This window comes from Rattus norvegicus, chromosome 19, assembly GCF_036323735.1.
Source record: "Rattus norvegicus strain BN/NHsdMcwi chromosome 19, GRCr8, whole genome shotgun sequence".
NCBI lineage: Eukaryota > Metazoa > Chordata > Mammalia > Rodentia > Muridae > Rattus > Rattus norvegicus.
The window spans coordinates 35,024,426-35,048,473 of record NC_086037.1 but is presented as its reverse complement, the minus strand read 5'-3'; the positions used below and the strand labels follow the sequence as shown (position 1 = coordinate 35,048,473).

General features: G+C 46.1%; 1 protein-coding gene across 6 annotated transcripts in view; it reads left to right on the top strand.

Moving 5' to 3' along the window:
* Positions 1–6,050: 6,050 nt before the first annotated feature.
* Tent4b (terminal nucleotidyltransferase 4B) overlaps positions 6,051–24,048 on the top strand; it is a 58,180-nt gene continuing 40,182 nt past the window's right edge. For 2 of the 6 annotated variants that reach the window (NM_001415015.1, NM_001415013.1), the window contains 1 exon segment: positions 6,417–7,394. In NM_001415015.1, the coding sequence (NP_001401944.1) occupies positions 6,796–7,394 (599 nt within the window). In that variant the 5' untranslated portion in view covers positions 6,417–6,795. 6 annotated transcript variants of the gene reach the window in all.

Genomic DNA, 24,048 nt, shown 5'->3' with positions numbered 1-24,048 from the left:
GTCTTTCTCCTCCCCCACCCCCATGTCTTTGAGAGGGTCTCTTATTGCCCGGACTGCATTTGAACTTAACTATGAAGCTGAGGATGGTCTTGAACACCTGGTTCTCCTGTGTGCCACGACTGAAGGGATCAGTTTTGGCTCAGGACCTCCAAGACCAAGTTCTCAGCACAAAGGAGATTTATTTGCTCCAGAGTGACAAAGGACAGGGAATAAGAGACAAAGACAGAAGATAGAGAATGAGGAAGAAAAGGAAAGGGAACAGGGGTAGTGGTGGTGGTGGTGGTGGTGGTGGTGGTGGTGGTGGTGGTGGTGGTGGTGGTGGTGATGGTGGTGGTGATGGTGATGGTGATGGTGGTGGTGAGGTGGTGGGGGGTGGTGGGGGTGGGGTGGCGGTGATGGTGGTGGTGGTGGTATATGTCCCAGAGTAGAGCCAAGAACTGACTCTGGATAGAGAGGAGATAGCCATGGCTCGTAGTAAATGTTGGTTTGTAAACCCTGTATTAGGATGAGGTATTTAATTTTGATTGGAAAATTTTAATTAAGTAAGCCAAATGGGGCTTTTGGTTGCTGGACTTCAACACTTTGAGAGCTGGCCTTTGGTGGTCAGCCTCAGGAATAGTAGCTAGCTAGATAAAGGACTAGGACCTTGGGGGTTACCTTAAGATAGTTTTCAATGCAGGAAAGAGAAAGAAGGAAGGGCAAGGCCTACCAGAGCCCTGTCTGCCATGCTCAGGCCAGCAGCACATGTCAAGGATTGTGAGCACCTGTCAGCATGGCTGTCTTATGTGTTATTGACCCCAGGGCCTCATACCTCCTGGGCATGGGATCTATCACTACAGCTCCTGCCCCAGCCTTTCATGGGTTTTGTTTTTGAAATAGAGTTTCTCTTAACAATCCTGGCTGTCCTGGAACTCACTTTGTAGATCAGGCCTCCCTCGAACTCATAGAGACCTGCCTACCTCAGCCTCCTGAGTAGTGGAATTAAAGGTGTGCACCACTACTGCCTGCCTCTTCACTGTTTTAAAAAAAACAATTTACTTACTTTTGTTTTATGTGCATCAGTCTTACCTGTATGCATGTCTGTGTGAGGGCGTCATATCTTGGACTTCCAGAGAACTGTGAGCTCCTATGTGGGTGCAGAGAATTGAACCTGGGTCCTCTGGAAGAGCAGTCAGTACTCTTAGCCGCTGAGCCATCTCTCCAGCCCCTATCTTTTTTTTTTCTTTTTTCCTTTCTTTTCTTTTCTTTTTTCTTTTTTTCTTTTTTCTTTCTTTTTTTTTTTTGGAAGCTGGGGACCGAACCCAGGGCCTTGCGCTTGCTAGCCATCTTTTTTTTTTTTTTTTTTTTTTTTTTTGGTTCTTTTTTTCAGAGCTGGGGACCGAACCCAGGGCCTTGCGCTTCCTAGGTAAGCGCTCTACCACTGAGCTAAATCCCCAGCCCCCCCTTTTTTTTAAAAATGTAGTTGATTGATTAACAGTGCCCAATGTAGATGTTTTTAAATCTTTTATTTTATGTGCATTGGTGTTTGACCTATATATATGACTGTGTGAGGACCTTGGAGTTACAGACAGTTGTGAGCTGCCATGCAGGTGCTAGAAAATGAACCCAGGTTCTCTGAAAGAACATTCAGCGCGCTTAGCCGCTGAACCATCTCTCCAGCCCCTATTTTTTTTTGTTCATTTTCACCTTTATAGCTGGATCACTCTATGGGCCCTCAGAACTCTCTTTATTCCTGGACCAGGTGTTCTTGAGAGCTGTGTTGTGACAACGGGGGCCGCTTAAAACTATCAGAAACACAGATATTTACACTATAATTCGTGACAGCAGCAAAAGTAGTTATGAAGTAGCAAAGAAAATATGGATGGGGTCACCACGTGAGGAACTTATTAAAGGGTGGCAGCATGAAACACTGTACTAGACGTAGAGGTGTTATCATGTTTATATCTAATCAGATTACAAAACCAATTCCATCTGTAACATTGCATTAGTATGACAAATTTGGTAAGAGATTCGGATTTCAAGGAGAAACAATTTACTTTGGCCCACAATTTCAGAGGGATCAGTTCATTGCTTGTTGGCCAAATGCTTGTGAGCCTGTCACGAGGCATACAGAGGCATAGAGGTGAACAAAATTGTTTGATTCCTGGTGGCTGGGAAACAGAAGCAAGACAGAGACAAAAGGATCAGAAACCCATTACAATTTGAATATCACATGTCCCTCGCAGGCTTATGGGTTTGAACATTTACTAGACAGTTTGATAGTGTTTGGGCAGGTTATGAAGCCTTTGAGACATGGGACCTACCTAGTATAGGTCCCTAGTATAGGTCACTGGGACCTAGCTAGTATAGGTGGGTCACTAGGCATGGGCTTTGAGGTTTATATGGTCTGGTTCTAGCCTACCTATTCTCTGCTTCCTGGCACAGCTGTGACATGACCACCAGCCTCAGGTTCCCATTGAGCAAGACTGAGCTACCCCGTCACCGTGCCTTTCTCACCATGATATGCTGGACCTTCTGAAGCCCAGAACCCAAGAAATCTCTTCCTCCATTAATGTTCTTCAATGTCCTTCATGTTCAGGTGTTTTGTCAAAATGGATGCATTGCCGATATTCCCTTTGAGGGCAATGTCCCCAGTAACCCTACTTCTTCTATATACGCTCTACCTTTAAGGGTTCTGCCGCTAATACCAGAGATCACTGTGTGTAGCTGTCCCTTTAGGGCCATTTTAAGGACCAAAGTCTGTGTTGTGGTTCTCCAGAAAAACAGAATGCTCTCTCCCTCCCCGCTTCCTCCTCCTCCTCCTCCTTCTTCTTCCTCTCTCTCTCTCTCTCTCTCTCTCTCTCTCTCTCTGTGTGAATGTGTGTGTGTGCGTGTGCACACACATATGCGTGTACACACATTTTTATTGCATTCAAAGGAAATGGTTTGCATGCTTAGAAAGGTTGAAAAACTTGATGCTCTTCAAGCTACACGCATCCTGGTGGTCCAGGCAAACCAATGGTGGTGCATCGCTTTAAACTGGAGTGCTAATGGCCTCAGTCCCAGCCGAGAGCAGAAGTCTGGTGTTCCAGCAGGAACAAACAGGCATCGATAGCGAATCTCTTTTTCCTCAGCTTTTTTTTTTTTTTTTCCTACTCAGGCAGTCAATCAATGGTTGGTGAGACTGGGTGAGATCTACCTACACTGGGAGACCCATCTCACTCACAGTCCCTATCAAGCAGAGAGGAGTAATTTAATCACATACCACCATAGATTTAGTCATAATGACAATTATTAATGAGATTGTCATGTGACAGTTTGCTCGCTAACTCATTTGTGTCATTCTTGGCTAATTTTCACTTCTCTACTTTACTTGAACTGTGCGGAACATTAGTGCTTCAGGAGATCCTCCAAGTTAAAGACAATCAACTCAACATTCTCCCCTATGGGAAAAAGCATATTGAAAACAAAGAGGAGTATGGAGGGAAAAAGCCTTGGTTTGTAATAGCTGTATTCTTTTCTTTCCTTGTCAATGTGTCAGTAGAGCTGGTGTGTGTGTGTGTGTGTGTGTGTGTGTGTGTGCGTGTGTGTGTGTGTGTGTGTCTGTCTGTCTGTCTGTCTGTAGTACACATGCCACTGCACACATGTGGACGTCAGAGATCAACTCAGGGAGATGGCTTCTTTCCTTCTACCATGTGGATCCAAGCGGCTCTATTCACTGACCCGTCTTTGCCAGCCCTGCCTTGTTCTGAGAGACACTCTAAGCAGTACCTGGAGCTTGCCAAGAAGCCCGGGTTGACCTTGCTGTGCTGGGATTACGATCTCGAACCACTTATACCTGCTTGGTTGTTGTTTTGAGACAGGGTTTCTCTGTGTAGCCCTGGCGGTCCTGGAACTCACTCGGTAGAGCAGACTGGCTTTGAACTCAGAGCTCTCCCTGCATCTGCCTCCTGAGTGTTAGGATTAAGGGAGTGCGCCTCCACTGCATGGCTATTCCTGTTTTTTTGGTGTTTTGTTTTGTTTTTAATGTGGGTGTTAGGGATCAAATTTAAGTCTTCATGCTTACATGGGAAGCTCTTTACCAAACATCTCTGGGTCAGATGATTTTTTAAGGAAAATTTTCAGAATATATAATATAGGCATCTATGCCACACATTCAGTATTTAAATTGCCTTATTATGTTGTACACAAATCAGATTTCTACCTCAGGACCTTTGGACTTGCTACTCCATCAAATAAATCATTCTGTAAATGGTCATGGCCTAGTCTCTTACCTAAGTCCCTCATCAAATAACACTACCTCAGAGCAGCCTTCCCTGATTAGGTCATCTAAAAATAGGATCCCTTTAGCCTGCTTTTCCCCCTTAGCATGGACCAGAGTGTCATTATACCCTTGCCTCACCCACTGGAATACAAGGTCCACGGAAGGCAAGGACCTTATCAACATTGTTCTTTGCTGTAGCCCCAGAACCTGGCATACACTTGCCTCTGACATATTTGTTGAATTAATTGAATGAATTGCAATTTGAGTTTGAATATTTACCTCTCTTTGCCTCCTCAACCAGGCAGTAAGTTCACGGAAAGCTGCCAAATGCCTGGTTGATTAATTTCTCTAAGGTCACTTAACTCTCTGTGGAGGATAGACACATCCCAGGACCTGCTGACAGCCTGGAGGAGTGGCTAAGTTACAGACAGGACTGGGCGGCTGGGCAGGGTTGAGCAGCCAGCATTCTTTGCTGCTGCGCAAAATCCCTGAGGGTGGGAGCTCATCCACACTTGGTTTTATAAAGTAGTTTTTAAAAAGGTTGTGTGTACATTGCTTACACGTCTTGCTTACACGTAAGTCTGTGTGAATGTTGATACTCTGGAACTGGACAGTTGTGAGCTGCCATGGGGTGCTGGGAATTGAACTTGAGTCCCTGGAAGAGCAGCCAGTGCTCTTCAAGGCTTTAAAGGCTGAGCCATCTCTCTCCAGCCCCTATAAAGTGTTTTTGGTATATTATCTTATTTGGTCATTTCAGCTATACTATAGTAGTTCAAGTTTTCCGAATGAAAAAAAAAAGATAGCTCAAACACAATAAATAAGTTGTTAAAGTATTATTGTAATATAAAAATTCAAATATGTAAAAAAATTTAAAATACCAATGGCAATGACATATGACATTTGTGGAAATGTGCAAAATAGCTGAATATCTTGTATTTTGACGTTTTGTACAGAGACTTGCGAAAGAATGGGAACACATTTAACAGTGTCTTCACTACAGTGGCTATTTATAGCAGTTTTCCTTGTATGTGTGTGTGGTGCATGTGCGTGTGTGTGGGGTCTTTAACATATCCTAAGTTGCTATGGAGCTGAGGATGACCATGAATTTCTGACTCTCCGGCCTGATTTACAAAGTGCTGAGGCCTCAGGGCTTCTCGTGTGCTACCAAAGCATGCTAACGAGTTAGAATTAGCTCAGCCAGTGGTCATTGTATTCTTTTTTAGCAAAAAAACGTACAGCAATGATTCATTCTGTGACGAACAGATTTTTAATCCTCTGCAAAATAAGTAAATAAATAATAAAACAACAAGCACCCCCCAAACTTTCCAGGATATTGAACTGGGCACAGAGCCAAAACCGAAGTGTCAGTCAGGGACTTGGTTCTGGAATTTGCAGCAAGCTTGACGCATGCGCTTCAAGAAGTGTTCCATTCTCGATAATTTAAAGTACTGAAAATGACCCCCACTCCCCTTTTTGGGTATTTTTCGCGCCACAAGAAAGGTAGACAAATGAGCACCCCATGGAAAACAATCACTAACCGCAACGACAGAGTCATTTTAGGCTTAAAAGGCTTCGAGTGTTCTTAGTTATGAAAGTTGAGGGGCTTTGAGCCCGTGAGTGCACCTTGGAACAGACGTGCTGTGTGGCCCTCGAGCCGGGCAGTGGTGCCAGGACTCGCGACACAGAGGCCGCTGAGACCGCTCCGGAACCGAGGTGCGCGTGCAGCCGCGTGCAAACCCGGCCCTTGAGCGGAAGCCCGCCCTTCTAGTGCGCGCGCGGCGCGCGTCCGGGAGCCCCGGGGCCGCGCCCGGACCGAGGGGCGGAGCGGGCGGTCCGGAGCTGGGTGGGTGGCGCAAACCAGTCACTTTCCGCGGAGTCGGCAGCCGCCTCGTGTTCCTCGGCGGCGCTGGAGCGGCAACGGAGTCCTGCGGCGGCGCGCGCGTCCGAGGTGCCCGGAGGCCCAGGTACGTGCGACCCCAGCTAAGCTAGCGCGGGACGGTTGACCGGGCGGTTGCGGCCCCGCTGCCCGCAGCCTGCCGCGGCCTCTGTGACGCGCGGTGCGGCCTCGGGGCGCCCGCGGACGGCTGGCAGCAGGGACGGGGCGGGGCGAGCGCGGCGGCGGGGCGGGGCGGAGCGGAGCGAGGGGCGGAGCCGGCGGAGGCCCCGCCCCGGGGCCGAGCAGCACGGACGCTACGGAGCAGGCGCGTCCCGCTGCCGCCGCCGCCGCCGCCGCCGCCGCTGCCGCTGCCGCCGCCGCCGCCGCCGCCGCCGCCACCGCTCGCCCTTCTCGGGAGCCGCCGCCGCCATTTGCACGGGAACCCCGGTGACAGGGGCTCGGCGGAGGGGCGGAGGGAGGGGGGAGGGCCTGCGAGCCCCGAGGGCGGGAGCGACGCCGCCGGCGCCGGCCAGGCTCCCTGCGCTACCGCGCCGCCCGTGGCGGAACCCGGGTGGCAGCGGCGGCGGCGGCCGAGGGCGGGCGTGCGCCTGAGGCGGCGGCGGCGGCGGCCCTGCGGGCGGCCGGGAGGGGCGGGGGCAGCGGCCGCCGCCGTTTGATGGATCCGAGGATCGCCTGGTTCCAGCCAGAGCAGCTCGGACCGTCCAATAGTCTGTGGATGCAGATCTGGGAGACGACCCAGGGGCTGAGGAACCTCTACTTCAACCACCACTGTCACAGCAGCGGCGCGAGCAGCGCGAGCGGCGGGAGCGGCAGCGGCCCCGGCAGCCCCGGCGGCACGGCCCCGGCTCCGGCCGGCATGTTCCGCTCGGGGGAGCGCCCACTGGGCGGCCTCGCCGTGCCCGCGGAGCAGCGGGACTTCCTGCCCCTGGAGACGACCAACAACAACAACAATCACCACCAGCCGGCGGCCTGGGCACGGCGGGCAGCGGCGGGCCCCTCGGCGTCACCGGTCCCATCGGCACCCTCGTCCCCGCGTCCCGCGGCCCCACTCCCTGCCTCCGAGTCTGCGGACCCAGCCTCGGGCAGCAGCAACAAGAGGAAACGTGACAACAAGGCCAGCACCTACGGACTCAACTACAGCCTGCTGCAACCCAGCGGAGGGCGCGCGGCCGGGGGCGGCCGGGCGGACGGCGGCGGGGGCGTGTACAGCGGGACCCCGTGGAAGAGACGGAACTACAACCAGGGAGTCGTGGGGTGAGTGCTAGCGTCGTACGGCAGCGGGGAACACGCCCACAGTGGGGTGGGGGTGGGGGATGGGGAGCCCCAGTGGGACCTCCAGAGCATCGGTGGCCATTCAGTCCTTCATAGCTGGACCAGCTTCAGTCGAGCTTCTTTTGGAATTCCTTTCAGCTATCCTCTCCTTTTCGTAGTCATCTCTACCTTCCTTCTCTCCTAACTGTCCACACCTTCCCGATGCATTCTCACTTGTCCTTCTACCAATTCCTTCTATGCTCTAGAGTTCAGCCTGCCCTCTGATCCCTTCCTGTCCTCTACACTTTGCCTCTCCATCACTACACCCCAAGATGAAGCCCCTTAGCATTGGGCTAGTTAACTTCCTGAGAACATTTCTGTCTTAGCGTCTTTAGATGGTTAGAACCAGGAGGTGCTCTTCTTGCCAAGAATAGAAACATCCAGAATGCTCCTTCCCATCCCCCAATCCACGATGAAAATCTTGCCAGCCCAGAAAGACACTGCCTACTCTTGATCCTTTGGCACATCTTTTTATATTTACTTAAGAAAAAAAAAATCCAGTGTTTGTGATGTCTGTAGTGAGTGGAAAGCACTGAGTGACAGGTATGTTGAGGTTGTCATAGATGGTGAGCTCTGCTGATCTTTGACGGAACTTTGCAGGAGTTCATGGTTGGTGACTTCTCCCTGTGAGGTTGTCACTGTGGCAGAGGTAGCAGTGGTTTTCGTTTAGGGGTGCTGTTGGTGCTGGTGTGTGAATGTTGCACCACCAGTGACTTTGTGTTTAAAGTTCAGCTCTTACAAAATGGAATCGTACCTGAGCCCTGGTGAATTATGTACATAAGCTGGGAATGTTTCCAGCCTGGTTTCCCTTTGGGAAGAGCCCCTGCGTTTGCTGGATTAGGTTACTGAGTCTTCTTTTTCCTTTTAATAAACTCATGCTTTTGGACCTTGGTGTGGTGCGTCTGAGAAGTATGGTGTGCAGTTTGTGCAGCTCCAGTATGGAAAACCAGCTTTGAGATTTTTTCTGGTTTTCAGGTACTGATCTGTAGTGAGGCCTCAGGAAATCCATTAGTAATCCTGTGCGAACTTTCTTAAGAGTCACCCATTCAGCTCTGCCCTGGTTTTGGCAAGGAGACATAGCTGTGTGTACCTTTTTGAAGGTCTGGTAAAATGAGTTGGTGGGTTCCATCTGCTGTAGTGGGCTGGTCTCTGCTGAGTACACTACTATTACAACTCCCACCTTGTATGGAAAATGCAGTCATGTGGTTCAGGAGTGATGCTGGGGAACGCCTCATAGCTGCCCTCATTTTCCAGAGGAGCTCCTTCAGGGCTCAGTCACTTTTGCTCAGCTTCAAGGGCGCTCTCCATGGTCATCAACTTATATTAAAGCACATTCGTGGGTCTATCCTGTTGGCCTTTCCAAGGCAAAGCCTACACCTGTGTTTAGTGACAACAACTTGATGCTGAGGGTCCTGGTGGCCTTGTCTTACATGAGTGAGCTCTGCTTAGGTAATCGCTGTCAAATAATACCTGGAAGGTGCCTGTCTGCATTTTACTGAAGCCTCTGGTGGTCTCTAGAAGAGATACATTATAATCCCAAAGCTGGCTACCCCTTAGTCCTGGAAAAGTTCCCATGCAGAAGCTGAGGATACTACATTGGTCTCAGAAGGATCAGGGAGGAATGTTCACTTCCCTGAGGGATTACTGCTTAAACACTGATTGCAAACTTGCTAAGAAGCTTATCACTCCATCAGACTTGTATTCTTTCCCTCTCCCTGAAGAAGACCACAGCAGTTAGGACTCACCTTCCTGGGGCTGAGAGATGCAGTGGCTGGTTCTTAGGGTTTGCTAAGAGACTCTGGGCTCTGAATGATTCTTTGTTTTGTTTTGTTTTGTTTTGTTTTGTTTTGATCTATGTGGTCTTAACTTCTTAGCTTTTTAAGAGAGTTTAGCTATTTTTTAGTGTTATTTTTAAAAATTTTATTTACTTATTTTGTACGTGCATACATGCCTCTGTGTGTGTGTGTGTGTGTGTGTGTGTGTGTGTGTGTGTGTGTGTGTGCGTGCGCACGCACCAAAGTAAGGGAGTGGAAGTAACAGGACAGCATATTGAGAGTTGCATTCTTCTGGGTCTTGTAGATTGAACTCAGCTCACCAGGACTTGGTGGCAAACAGCTCTATCCATCTTGCCAGCCTAGTTTCGCTATTGTAATTACAGGTATTTAAACAGTAGGACTTCTGAGCGTACCTCAGTATGGCGCTATTCATTGTATGACAGAAACTTTCTCTGGGGAGACAGCATACATGGCTACTCATCTTAGATAGAGAACTCAAAACAGACCAAAGTATGGATACCATAAAAGCCAAAACTTGGTGAAATTTGACTTTTTGGGGGTCACTTAAAGGAATATGGGTGAAAGATTATTTATAGGAGCAGAAATGACTCAAAGACACCTGTGTCACCAAAGCCAATCCAGCATGGGTTATAGCTCACAAAGCTAGGAACCTGGAGCTACTGCATAGGCCAAAGGCAGCTAAGTAGGTGGACAGTGTCCTTTCTAGTACCTCAGTTTGTCTCAACTACTTCCAGGTTTCTGCATCTCCCGGATAGCTAGCTGGTCTGGCTCAGAGTTGTCCTTGCAGTTGAGCGCTGTTCTTCTGAGTGAGTCTCTCAGGTTTCTTTTTTTTTTTTTTTTACTTTTGCAGGGAGTGGCTTAGTGAAACTACTCAGTTTCAGGGACATCAGGAAACTTTTGAGTTGTTTACCTCCCTGTTTAAGGAGCTTCCTTGTAGAATAGTTTTTCAGTCACAGAGAAAACTTACCACAGCACTGTTCTGACATTAAATTTAGTGTGGCTCTTACCAATATGTTCTATGTTCTTGGGCTTTAACTGATACTGTGCTGGTAGAGGAACAAAAACCTCTCCAGATAGGGACTTGGGACATGACATTAGAACTCTGTCCTTTATGTCTTGTGTCTCTTGGGCCAGGGGTTAACTAAACTCCTGAGTGCTCGTTAAGACTTAGAGTTTGCAGTGGTTAAGAGCACCCATTGCTCTTCCAGAGGTCCTGAGTTCAATTCCCAGCAACCACATGGTGGCTCACAACCATCTGTAATGGATCCAATTCTCTCTTCTGGTGTGTCTGAAGACAGTGACAGTGTACTCACATAAAATAAATAAATAAATCTTTAAAAAAAAAAAAAAGACTTAGAGTTTGGGGGTTGGGGATTTAGCTCAGTGGTAGGCCCTGGGTTTAGTCCCCAGCTCCGGAAGAAAAAAAAAGAAGAAAACAAAACAAAACAAAAAAAAAGATCATTAGAAATATTAAGATGCAAAAAAAAAAAAAAAGAAATATTTAAAAAAAAAAAAAGACTTAGAGTTTGAACCCAAGGTGTCCAAGTTCTTGAGTCTTTTGGTTCTCCCTCAACACGCTTCATATTGCAAGTGCAAGATTATGTTTAACCCTATTTATTTATTTTTTCTCTTTTTTCTTTTTTTTGGAGCTGGGAACCGAACCCAGGGCCTTGCGCTTGCTAGGCAAGCGCTCTACCACTGAGCTAAATCCCCAACCCCTTGACCCTATTTATGTATGTATTCCCTTCTATTTACCGAATAGAAGCTCTCAGTGTAGACTTCCATATTTAGGATTGGGGGTGTAGCCCAGTGGTACATTGCTTGTATGGTACCTTAGGTTTAATTTTTAGTAATGCCACAAAAGGGGAAAAAGGAGGAGGAGGAGGGAGAAGAGAAAGAGGAAGAAGGAAGGAAGGAAGGAAACAAACACGTGTTTGGATTTCATCCTAAGTCTTTTTTTTTTTTTTTAAATGAAATTACTCTGGATTTACTGTCTCAGCAACCCCCTTTCCCCAAAAGCAATACCCCCAAGTCTAGAGAAGGTATTTGCATTGTCTGATACTTATTTCAGAGATTCAGGGCCTTGTGTGTGTTATACAAGGACCTCTGATCAATGAGTGGGCTGTATCCTCTGAGTTTTTCTCTTTTTTTTTTTACTGTTTGAGACAGAGTTTCTCGCACTAAGTTACCCAGGCTGGCCTTGAACATACTCTGTAGCCCAGGTGGGTTTTGATCCTATGATCTTCCTGGCCCAGTCTCTCCTGAGTGGTAGGGAGAACACCTGAGCCACCAGACCCAGCTTCCTTTTACTTTTACCTTTTTATTTTTACAACTGTTTTCATGTACCCTTTTCCTAGGGCTGGCTGTGCCACAGGATGCTGTCCACCGGCACTTACTTGTCCATGGAAATGAGCCAGATGCCCTTTTCTTAGAGGTTTAGCAGTATTTGTGATAGAGAAGGAAGGATATATTGCCTACAAGCACTGGAACTTAGTGGTTCGGAGCCCTCGCTCCTGACCTGGTGTTGAGAAACTTCTGTGGGAGGTGCCTGATACTTTCCAACCTCCTGAGGATGAGACTGTGGCTATCCTGGGATGTCTCTGTAGTTTGTCAAGGCTTCAATGACTTTCTCAGTCATGTTAGAGACTATGAATTAACAAAAGAGATATCAAAGGGACTGGGGGAATGGCCTCACCTTTGGATATTTGGGTTGTTTTGGGAAGTGGACCTGGGCTCCCACAGTGTGTCCTAACTAGAGTGTGCTAGGGAGTCATAACTCTCACCAAGCTGCAACCCAGGCCCTGAAAACGCGGAGGTTAGGAAAGGGCCCTGGCTGAGTGGTGAGCTTAGTAGCTACAGAGCTTTGAAGGTCAGGGCTAAGGGGTTGTGCTGTCCTGCAGAGGGACCACCCATTCTTCTAGTGCTCACTGTTCACTGTAACGGTGCTGGTGGCTTTCTTCAGCGCTGCTGTCCTGGCTTGTTTCTTTAGCATTGCCGTGGGATTGCTGTCCCTGCTGGGCGTCAGAGCAGCCAGGCAGGTGAGCACAGGCTAGTAGGAAAGAAGTTAGAAGACTTTATCTCTGCCTTCTGTGCTCAGTTTAATTTCTGTGAGTTTGAACATGCAGCCTTCTGTAATTCTCCAATGAACCGAACTCTTTGGGCTCTTTAGTTTTACTGATTGGGATACTGAGTGTATTTTCAAGAAGACATCATATTGTGGATTCTGTACTGCCTGTGATTCATAGTTGAGAATTGCCGAGAGTTTGGTATATTAATTCCAACTGAGTTTCCTGCCACAACCTCATGTGGGAGTTGGTGTGACTGGTGGGTGAGTAGGGTTTCTTTTGGAGAAACATCCAATTGGCCCAGGTAGTCCTTTAAAACTCTGGTTACAGCTCTAACTGTTGAGAAGCAAAGGGAAGCATCACCCAGAGGCTTTACATTCTGCCCTGTGCTCCACGGGAGATCAGGACACTAGAAGGAAGAGCATGTGAGACTGGTGAGGGAGAGGTCAGGATCCTAGTGCACTGGGTGGCCCTGGTCTCAGCTGCTTTCATGAAACAGCTACCTGTCCTAGTGTCAGGGGCCCAAAAGGCTTTTGGAAGGGTTTCCTTGATGACACTGGCCTGGGCAGATGGCCGTCTTCCTTGATGAGTTCTTTCTCAGACAATCTGAGAGCTAGAGAAATGGGGTAGGCATGAGAGCAGCGAGTAGGATGCATTGCTATATCTGCTGAAGCTGAGAAAAGTCATGGGCACCTTCCCTGTGGGACGTAGAGAAGCTGGCCGTTATAGGATTCCACACAGCTTTCTTTCTCTTCTGCTCTCTGACTGATAAAGTAGTGTTTAGTGGTGGAAACTATTCCAGGATCATACCCATGAGCATTAGACTGAATCACATACACACAGCTGGGGGGTGTTCCTGAGGGGACAATGGCCCGTGCTGCTTTTGAAGACTGTTGGTCCACTTTTTAGCATATGTGCCTGTTTCTACAGAGCTGACTGGATAGCTCAGAGCCTCCTAAGAAGTTGAGAGCGCAGTAGAGTGTTTTTCAACTTGAGAATATTAGCTAAGGACTTAGAACCTATGGAACATCAAAAAGGCTTCACACTTGTTGTACTGTGTGTGTGTGTGTGTGTATATAAGTTACACACAATGACTTCTTAGAAATGGTTATACATTGAATTTGAAGGGGGCTCTGAGCTAGGCTTTTTATTAATTTACAATCATCTTTAAATTCTTAGAAATTGCTTGATGAGATAAATAAGACTTGTATACTAAGAACTTTGGGCCTAAAAAGTTGAACATGGGGCCATTTATGGTGTCTATTGCCCAGAGATTACACATTAGTATTTAGTAACAAGACATAAGAATTGTAGCTTAGGTCTCTCCTGAATTGCTGGTTTGTAATTAATGCAGAAGTGCTTGCCTTCCTGTCAGCTTAGTAAGTAGAAATGCTGAAGAAAGTAGAAATCATTATCACCACATTTCAAAAAATAACAAAACTTTGTACTTGTTACTATACTTAACCTCTTCCTATGTAGTTGCTTTTCTTTTGAGACAATTGATAGGTTAGTAGGAAGTTATAGAAATTAGCAGAGTGATCATCGTAGTCTTAATTTCTCCGTCTCATTGTAGTGACATCCCGATTACTACTCTAATTCAGAAGCAGGGAACCCATTTGTAACATTTCGTGAGCCATTCGTGCCGGTTTCATGTGGAAGTGTGTGTTGAGTACAGCTTTGTGACATTTGTAGATTTATACACACCACACAGTGAAGATACACAACTAGATTAGATTCATCTTGGATACTCATCATGTTTCCCCCATGGGGAACAACAAAAAAGATAAAACTGTTCTATCCACTCAGCGGTCTCTCTGATATCCGTAGTCAGACATGTCCTTCTCGTCCCTAGCCCTTACCAAGCAGCAGTCTGTCCTGCGTCTCTAAATTTGCCCTTTTGAGACTGATGTGAATGGAATCCCGTCTTCTGTAACTTTGGCTGGGCTCCTGTCACTGGGATTTCTCTGCGAGTCTCCCGGCTTGCCTTATGTGCCCGTAGTTCTCTCTTACCCAGTGCTGCTCCATTGCATGCACGCACTCGTTGAAGGACATTCCAGAAAAGTGCTTTCCAGTTTTTCACTGTTACAAATAAAGCTGCTATAAACATTTATGTACATATTTTTATGTGAACATAAGGCTTCATTTTGGGGGAATAAATGCCCAAAAGCACCATATGGTAAGTACATGTTTAGTTTAAAGAAGCTGCTAACCAGTTTTTAGATTTCCTTTTGGGTGTGTACATGTGTAGTCACATGCATTTGGAGGTCAGAGGGTGATGCCATATCTCTTCCTTTTGCTTTCCACCTTATTTTTGAGACAGGATTTCTCTGAACCTGGAATTCACTGTTTTGCTTAGACTGATTGGCCATTAGGCCCCAGGATCCACCTGTCTCTATCAATCTCTGACACTGGGCTTACAGACAGGCACTGCCACCATCCACCTTTTATTTAAGAGCTTCAGATCTAAACTCAGGTCCTCATGCTTGTATACCAGTCACTGTATTCACCAGGACATCTTCCTAGACTCCCTCCACTTTCTTTTTTTTTTGGTTCTTTTTTTCGGAGCTGGGGACCGAACCCAGGGCCTTGCGCCTTGCGCTTCCTAGGCAAGCGCTCTACACTGAGCTAAATCCCCAGCCCCCTCCCTCCACTTTCTACACTTTGACTTTCGGAGGCTGAGAAACAAAACCAAGCCATTTTCTATAGTGGCTCATCATGCCAAGTTGCTGTATGAGGGGCCCAGAATCTCTCTCTCCATCACTTGCAGTGGCCAATGTGCTGTAGTGTAGCTCTTCGAATAGGTGATGCCACACAGCTCCTTGTGCTATGGTCATACTAGACTTGGAATTATCTGGGATTGCAGCTCAGTTGTAGGACCTTTTTTTATTTTATCTTATATACACAAAGCCCCTGTGTTCCATCTTGGCATTGAAAAAAGTCTGAATCCCAAGGCTTGGGGTTTTTAGGGGAAGGGGGCATGTCCTTGAAATACTCCTCTTTCTCCCCTCCGTGGTGTCTTAACTATGTTTGTCCACCAGACTGGTCTTGAACTGGGGCTGCTGGTCTGACTACTTCAGATTCTTGACTAACTAGAACTTCAGTTGTATGTCACAACACTACTTTTAGTGGTTGTGGTTTTTGTTTTGTAATAAATAAATGTAATAGCAAGAGAAAGGAAAAAAATAAGTAAATAGAGTCTTACTGTATAGCTCACTATGCCTTAAACACTGGCAATCCTCCTGCATCAGCATCCCGAATGCTGGAATTGCCAGTGATGGCTACTGTGCCTGCCTGTAGTCATTGAGTGGAATGAAACATCCACTCTTTGTCTCTCAATTGTCCTATAATAACCTCTTAAAAACAGCTTGTTCAAAGCATGATCCAAATATGGTTCTTTCCCTGCTATTTAAATCTTTTAATCTATAGGTTTCTCTGCCATCTGTTTCCCTCTCTATTAAATTTGTTGAAGAAATTAGGTTACTTTTCTCTTTGTTTTAGTTGAGATTTTTGGATGTGTTGTATGTGTGTTTATGTATTTGGACACGTGTGCCTGTGTGTGCACATGCGGAAGCCAGAGAGGACACGTGGGTGCCCTGTTCTTTTGCTTTCTATTTAATCCCTTTGAGATAGGCTCTCTCTCTGTTTTTGGTTAGTCTGGCTTGCTGACAAACTCTGTCTTCTCCCCTGTCAACACAGGGATTGCAGACATGCATGTAGGGTCACGTGTGGCTTTCACATCCGTGCTAGGGTTCTGAATTCAGATTCTCATGCTTAGGCAGTAACTGAGACATTTCCTCAGCCCTCTGTAAACCTCCCTGCTCTCTCCCTTTCTCTGATCGTGTCTCCATTACGTCACATTATTTTGTCTGTTTGGTCAGATAGTTCCCTTAAATTCATAGTTGGAACTAGAGACTGTTCTGATTTTTTTCATGAATACTTTACAAATGGATTATATGTTTTTAAGAGGGAACTAGCTGGAGGGGTGGTTCAGTGGTTAAGAGCACTGACTGTTCTTCTAAGCACCTAGGCACAATTCCCAGCGCTCACATGGTAGCTCATAACTGGCCGTAACTCCAGTCCCAGAGTGGCTCTAACACCAGCTGAGTGTGGTGGTTTGTGCCTTAGATCCACTGTGGATGGAGGCAGGCAGTGGATCTCTGAATTCAAGGCCAGACTGGTCTATAAATGTCATGATTTCAGGATAGCAAAGGCTATATTAAGAGACCCTGTCTCAATAAACAACATTCACTTCAAGGCCAATCTGAATAGCCTTTGTGATGGAGGTAGCCATTAATGATGTTTGCCTGATCATCATTGTATTGGTGATATTAATGCACTAGGATTATAGCCTCATATTCTGCTTGAATCCCTTTCCCTTGTTAGCTGGTCCTTCTAACAGGAGAGCTCCTTCCTTGGCACTCTCTGGTCATGAGAACGCAGTTCTCTGTTGGAGCAGAGTTTGATTGAGGATGGGGATGGGAAGACTTCTGTCATGAGGGAGAAGTAAGGACCACCATGGAAAGGTGAAATGGGCTTTGAGTAGCTTGGTGTCTCTCTCTCTCTCCCTCTCTCTCTCTCTCTCTCTCTCTCTCTCACTCTCTCTCTCTCTCTCTCTCTCTCTCTCTGTGTGTGTGTGTGTGTGTGTGTGTGTGTGTGTGTGTGTGTGTGTGTGTGTGTGTGAGATCTGTGTCTGTGTGAAAAGGGAAGGAAGTTCTCACAATGAACTGTACTAGGCCTTTGGTCTGCGGTTAGAAATTGTATGAGAGCCCTTTGCCCATTGCCCCCCTGCCTCAGCTTTTGATCTGTGGCAGCCAAGGGAAGCCATATGAGATCTGTGACCTATGAGCCTGTGCCCAGGAGACAAAGTTCACACAGCCTTAATTCAGTGTTCAGGAAGAGTATTTTGTTTTTCCTTTCAAATCAGCCTTTGGTTATTTTTCCTTGTCTGTGCTAATGTTTTTAATCTTGGAGCAAATCATTCTTGTTTTCAGGCTGATAGAAGTAAGGTGTGTGACCTCTTCCCCCTTAGACACTTTAAAGGCCACCACTTATAACAGTAGAGCAAGACCATTGACTGCAGGGTGGCCTTGAGAGCGAGACTCTGAGGACTCTGGCCTTTAGCCTTAGATCAGCTTTAGCTTCCTCAGGAGTTCTTCGGGGAGGCAGCAGTCAGTCATGGGCAAGATGGCCCACACATTCTTTACAGTCTAAATAAAGAAGTTCTTTTTCTTTTGTCTCCTCCTCAAGGTATATGTTCTTCAGTGAGTTTTGAAAAGCACTTTAGGTTTATGTAAAAAGTGAGTAGGAAGTTCAGTTTCCATGTGTCCCTGCTCCTAGTTTCCCCATTACTAATGTCTTGAGTACAGTGGTGAACGTGATGGACAAGGTGCGTTAAGTAGTCAAGTTTGGCAGTAGGATTCACTCTTAGTGATACAGATCCCAGAGGTTGGGAAATCTGTGACAAGATAGTTCTGTTCCCCACCCCAATTCTCTCTTATCCACTTAGTCATCCCCCTTTTCTCTTCCTGTCCTAAACAGCTGGCAAACGCCTGTCCTCCCTTTGTCTTTTCAGTTTGCCATACCCTGGGCTAAGTTGCCATCAGTAGGTCGTTTGTTTGTGTTACCTTTCACTCGGCAGCCTGCTCTTGAGATCTTTATGTGTTTTCCTGGCGTGGTGAGCTCATTTATGCAGTGTTCAGTATCCTCCGTGGTACTTACGCCGCTCTGTTTATCCCCTCATCTACTGGACAATAGTGTGTTGCTTCTAAGTTTGGCATTTGTAAACATCCACGTGCAAGTTTTTGTGTGACCGTACTTCTGGCCTTTGAACAACTACTGGGGACACAATTGCTGCATTATGTGGTAAGAATATGTTTGGTTTGTAAAAATACTGCCAAGGGGTCTTCTGCATTCATAAAACAGAAAATGGGGTTTCTTGTTATTTCTTCTTCCCCTGGGTTATTGTTTTGGCTTTTTGCCATTCTCATAGACAAATAGTGATAGCAATTTAATTTGTGGTTCCGACTCCGTCGTGTGCTGGAGGTATAATCTGAATGCATCAATGTCAAGAGTTGGGGCTTATAAGAGATGACTAGACAGCCAGGAGTGGGGCAGCTGAGACAGGAAGGTGGTGAATTTGAAGTCAGTCTGGGTTTCATGGCAAGACTCTGCCTTTTAGGGGTTTTCTAGTGGCCAAACCTAGGATCTCATACATGTTAGGCAAGCACGCTTGTCACCGAGATACATCCCAGTCCACGGCCCTGTCTCAAGATGCAGTAAATTAGTAATAAATGTTGTTATGAGAGCTCTGCCGTCGTGACTAGATTGATGTTATTGTTGTTCTTTTTTCCCCTTTCTCCATTTTCATGTGTACTGTATGCATGTATATGTGTGTGTCTATGACGTGTGTGTGCATGCACATGTGTGCACATATATATGGAGGCCTGAGGCTGATGTCGGCAATCATCCTCAGTCCCTCTTCCACACTGGTACAGGATCTCTCCGTAAAACCCTTAGCTTGCTGAGGTGCCTACCGGTGTCACTAGCCAGCTTGCTTGGGGATCCCTTGCCTCTGGCATCTCTGTGATTAGAGGCAGGCCACTGTGCTTACCTGCCATTTACATAGGTTCTGAGGATCTGAACTCTGGTCCTTACAATTGTGGGGCAAGCACCTAACCTCTGAACCATTCGTCTCCTTAACTTTCCTTCCTTCCTTCCTAAGAATTATTGATTTATTATATGTGAGCACACTGTAACCGTCTTCAGACACACCAGAAGAGGGCATCAGATTGAGCCACCGTGTGGTGGCTGGGAGTTGAACTCAGGACCTCTGGGACAGCAGTCAGTGCTCTTAACCGCTGAGGCTTTTCTCTAGGCCCTTCTCCTTAGCTTTCTTACACTGCTGTCTGGAGAGTGGGTTTGTTGAAATTTCTCTTTCATATGCTTTCAGAGGGAGCAGAAAGACTTATCAGGTGAGGCGTAGTTATTTTATTTCTTTTTCCCCGCTTTGGTGAATTACTGTTTTTGCTGTATAGCTCAGGCTGGCCTTGGACTTCAAATCTGCCTCAGCTTGTCCAGCACTGGGGTTACATTCGTGTGTTAATCATCTTTATCCTTCCAGCTTCTAGAACTGTGAGCCAAAGAAAGTGTTATCACGGCGTATAAGTTACCTGGGCTGATAAAGTCTATTGTATTTGAGTAAACAGAGACTGAGTAGCAGTGTGGCAGAAGCTGCCTTCCACCCCGCAGTTACTAAAGTGTCTGCTCTCATGTTTTGCCCATAATTTATTTGGGATGTTTCTTACTGATGAATTTTAAGAATTCTTGTTATGTTTTGGTTATCGGCTCTATCAAATAAGGGATTTGCAGATATTTCTTACAGTCCCGCTTATATTATTCCTTTAGCTGCCCCGAGAAAAAGTTTAATTTCAGGGTAATCAAATAATTTCTTTCAGAGTTTGTGCTTTTGGTATTATGTCTAAAATATCATCTCCAAACCCAAGAGCACAAACACCTTTTCTTGTCATTTAGAAGTTGCTCCATTATTGATTGGTCCCGCCCAAGACAGTCTTGAAGCTACAGTCTTACTTCAGACCAAGTTGCAAGTCTGAAACAATGATTGTTTTTCTTTTCTTTCTTTTTAAGGATTTATTTATTATATAAATACACTGTAGCTGTCTTTAGAGACACCAGAAGAGGGCATCAGATCTCATTACAGATGGTTGTGAGCCACCATGTGGTTGCTGGGATTTGAACTCAGGACCGCTGGAAGAGCAGTCAGTGCTCTTAACCACTGAGTCATCTCTCCAGCCCCAGTAATTGTTTTTCTAAGGTGGAGACTTACTGCATTGTCAAGGTTGCTCTGTACACCCTCAAGTTACCGTCCCCTTCTGTTCCTGAGCCCCTGGCAACACTGTCCACTGTTTCCACAGTTTCACTTTTTCCAGAATATCGCGTAGGACGATGTAGTGTTTTGGTTTGGCTTCGCTTAGCCGGACTGTTTAAGATTCTACCATATCCGTCCACCTTCCTCCCTTCCTCCCTCCCCTTCCCTCCCCTCCCCTCCCCTCCCCTCCCCTCCCCTCCACTCCCCTCCCCTCTCCTCTCCTCTCTCTTTCTTTCTCTTTCCCTGCCTCTGCCTCCTAAGTGCTGGGATTAAAGGCATACACCACCACCGCCTGGCACTTTATGGCTTGGTAGCCTTCCATTTAGGACTACTGGCATGTGCCACCATGCCCATATTTTTTGGAGTTTCATAATTTTGTGTTTTACATTTTAGTGTGGCCCATTTTAAGTTGGTTCTTGGTGTGTGTGTGTGGGGTATAAGATCTGTGTCTAGAATTGTTTGTTAGTTTATTTATTTATTTATTTATTTATTTGTTTGTTTATTTATTTAATTTATATGTGTGAGTGTTTTGTCTAAATGTCTATATGCTACTATGCACATGAGAAGTCAAAGAGAGGGTGCAGATCCCCTGCTACTGGAGTCATGAATGTTTGTGAGTTTCTGTGTGGGTGCTGGGAATCAAACCCAGGGCCTAATAACAGCTCTAAATTGCTGAGCTATCTTTCCAGCCTCTAGAATCTGTGGCCCCCCCCCCCCCCCCCATTTTTTATGTAGCTCTGATTGTCTGTAGATCAGGCTGGCCTTGATTTCACAGATAACCACCTGCTTCTGGTGGGATTAAAGGCGTGCACCACTGTGCCCGGCTCCCTAGAATTTTTTAAAGCATTTATTATTCATTTGTTGTGTGTACATGTATGTGTGTCCATGTGTGCACATGTGCCACAGCACACAGGTAGAAATGACAACTTGCAGGGATCCCTCTCTCCAGTCTTTGGTTCCTGGTGTCAGACTTGGGCTGTCAGCCTGGTGGCAAACATCTTTATGGTTGAACCATCTTCATGGCTTCAAACTCATTTTCCAGTGTAGGTCACTGGCTCTGTTGTTTGCTAAAGTGGAAGATTTCTCTTGTGTCCTATGGCTTGTCTTTGCTTCTTTGCCAAATTTGGTTGACTATATCGTATAATACTGTTACATATGTTTCTGGGTTATATTTTGTTTTATTGATATATTCTATATGCTTATTTCTTTTTTTTAGCAATATCACATTACTTTTTTTTTTCTTTTAATTAAGACAGGCCCTAGGGTGCCGTAGAACTCACTGTGTAACTGCACCCCACTGCTTCCGCCTCCCAGGTGCTAGGATTATAGGGTTCTGTGGTCCTAGGGATTGAACTGGCCTGTTGAACACTTGGCACTGTTACAATCCTCAGCTCTCCAAATATCATTAAAGGTTGAGATTAAGTAGTATTAGTGCTCTGATTTATTCTCCTGTAGTACTGCATTCTTATCTATATATCTATAGCTACATCTATGGTTCGTGTATCTAATATCTAATCTAATCTCTCTATGATTTATTATTTTATGTTCATTAATGTTTTGCCCTCATGAATATCTGTGTGAGGGTGTCAGAAGCCCTGGAACTGGAGTTACGGACAGGTATGACTTGCCATGGGGGTGCTGGGAATTGAACCCAGATCCTCAGGAAGAGTAGCAGTGCTCTTAACCACTAGCCATCCCTTCAGCTCTGAGTCTCAGGTTTTTTATGTTAATTTTAGAATCAGTTTGTGATAGCTACAAGTTCTTCTATTTTGCTGACTTTTGAGATGATGTTGAAGAAAAAGGTGACTTTGTAGCTATGTTGTTCAGGAGTGTGGAGTTTCTCTGTTTAGAGACTTACTGTGGAAGTTTGAATATGGAGGGCACCCAATAGACTCATCTATTTTAATGCTTGGCCCGTAGGGAGTGGCACTATGCGGAGGTGTGGTGTTGCTGAAGTAGGCGTGGCCTTGTTGGAGGAAGTGAGTCACTGTAGGTGACCTCTGAGGTCTTAGATATGCTCAAGGTATACCCAGTATGGAACACAGTTCCCTTCTGCTGTCCTCGGTAGAGATGTGGAACTCCAGGCTTCTCTAGCACCCTGTCTGCCTACACTCTACCATGCTTTCCGCCATGACATAATGTACTAGTCCTCTGAACTGTAAGGCAGCCCCAATAAAATGTTTGCTTTGTAAGAGTTGCCTTGGTCATGGTGTCTCTTCACAGCAGTGAAACCCTTACTAAGACACCTAACTTCCTTTTTAAAAATTTTTTTAAAAGGAAAACCATCCTTATTTTATGATGTGTGCAGGCCAGAAGAGAGTATCGGGTCTGCAGTCGGTTGTGAATCATGCAGTCGGTTGTGAATCATGCAGCCTGGGAGCCACGCTGAGATCCTGTAGTAGTACTGCAGGTGGCACAACCATGAGTTAAGTGCTCTTCATGACAACCATCTGCATAGCCCCGAGATCAGTGGTTCTCAGCTGTGGGTTGTTACCCCTCTTGGCATTGCCCATCATATATCCTGCATATCAGATATTTACATTATAACTCATAACAGCAGCAAACTTACAGTTCTGGAGTAGTGATGAAAATAATTTTATGGTTAGGGTCAGCACAGCATGAGGACCTATATTAAAGGGTCACACAGCATTAGGAAGGTTGAGAACCACTGTTCTTGATCCTTGTTTTGTTAAAATTTTAGTCTCCTTCATAAAGGCTCTTTGCCTATTTTGTTAGCATTTAGAGTTAGATTTGTTTGTTTGTTTGTGTGCTAGTATAAATGATGCTATGCTTTAAGCTTTAAGTTCTAGACTTATTTAATACCTTGTATCTTTATTTTATTTTATTTTATTTGTTTTATATATATGAGTACTCTGTCTGCACACCGCATGCCAGAAGAGGGCGTCGATCCCATTACAGATGGTTGTGAGCCACCATGTGGTTGCTGGGAATTAAACTCAGGACCTCTGGAAGAGCAGTCAGTGCTCTTAACTGCCCAGCCATCTCTCCAGCCCATATTTTTAAATTTATTTTTGTTTTATGTTTTCTTTTTTCTGCCTGTAATTCTGTGCACTACATTCCCATGTAGTGTCAGCTTTGGAACTGGAGTTAAGGATGGCGGTGAGCTGTCACACAGGTAGGTGCAGGGAAATGAACCCTTGATCCTTTGCAAGAACACCCAGTGCTCTTAACCTACGAATCATCTCTCTCGCCTATTAAAGGGTTTTTAGCTGAAAATATGTCCCCTCCCCCCTTTAAAAGAAGTACTGACAATAGCAGTTTTTTGTCTGTGTGGCTTCAAAATGCCAAATATTTAAAACAGCCAGAGGCCAACAATGGTGGCAAAGGCCTTTAATCCCAGCACTCGGAGGCAGAGGCAGGTAGATCCCTTGAGTTGGAAGCCAGCCTGGTCTACACAGTGAGTTCCAGGACAGCTAGGTCTCTTGTTACATTGAGAAACCCTGTTTTGAAAAACCAAAACAAAAAAACCTAAACAAACAAACCAAAGAACACGCCCAGGAAAGCACCAATGAGAATGACATATCCCCTGCCCCATTGATGGGTGAGGTGATAAGCCGAGTGCTGTGGGTACACAGTGGGGCACTGGTCACTGTTAAGAGGGGAAATTCTAGTACTCGCTGTCAGAAATTATGCTGTGTGAAAGCCAGGCATAGAGGACAAGTGTTAGACAGTGCTGCGTATTATCGGAACCCTCTAGGCAGTGGGACCTACAGAGACAGACACCATGATGGGTATTGCCAAAGGCAGCGGGGGGTGGGGGGGTTGGTTGGGGGGGTGTGGGGAGTATCGAATACCAGGAACCCTTCGAACAGTTTCAACTGGGAATGTTA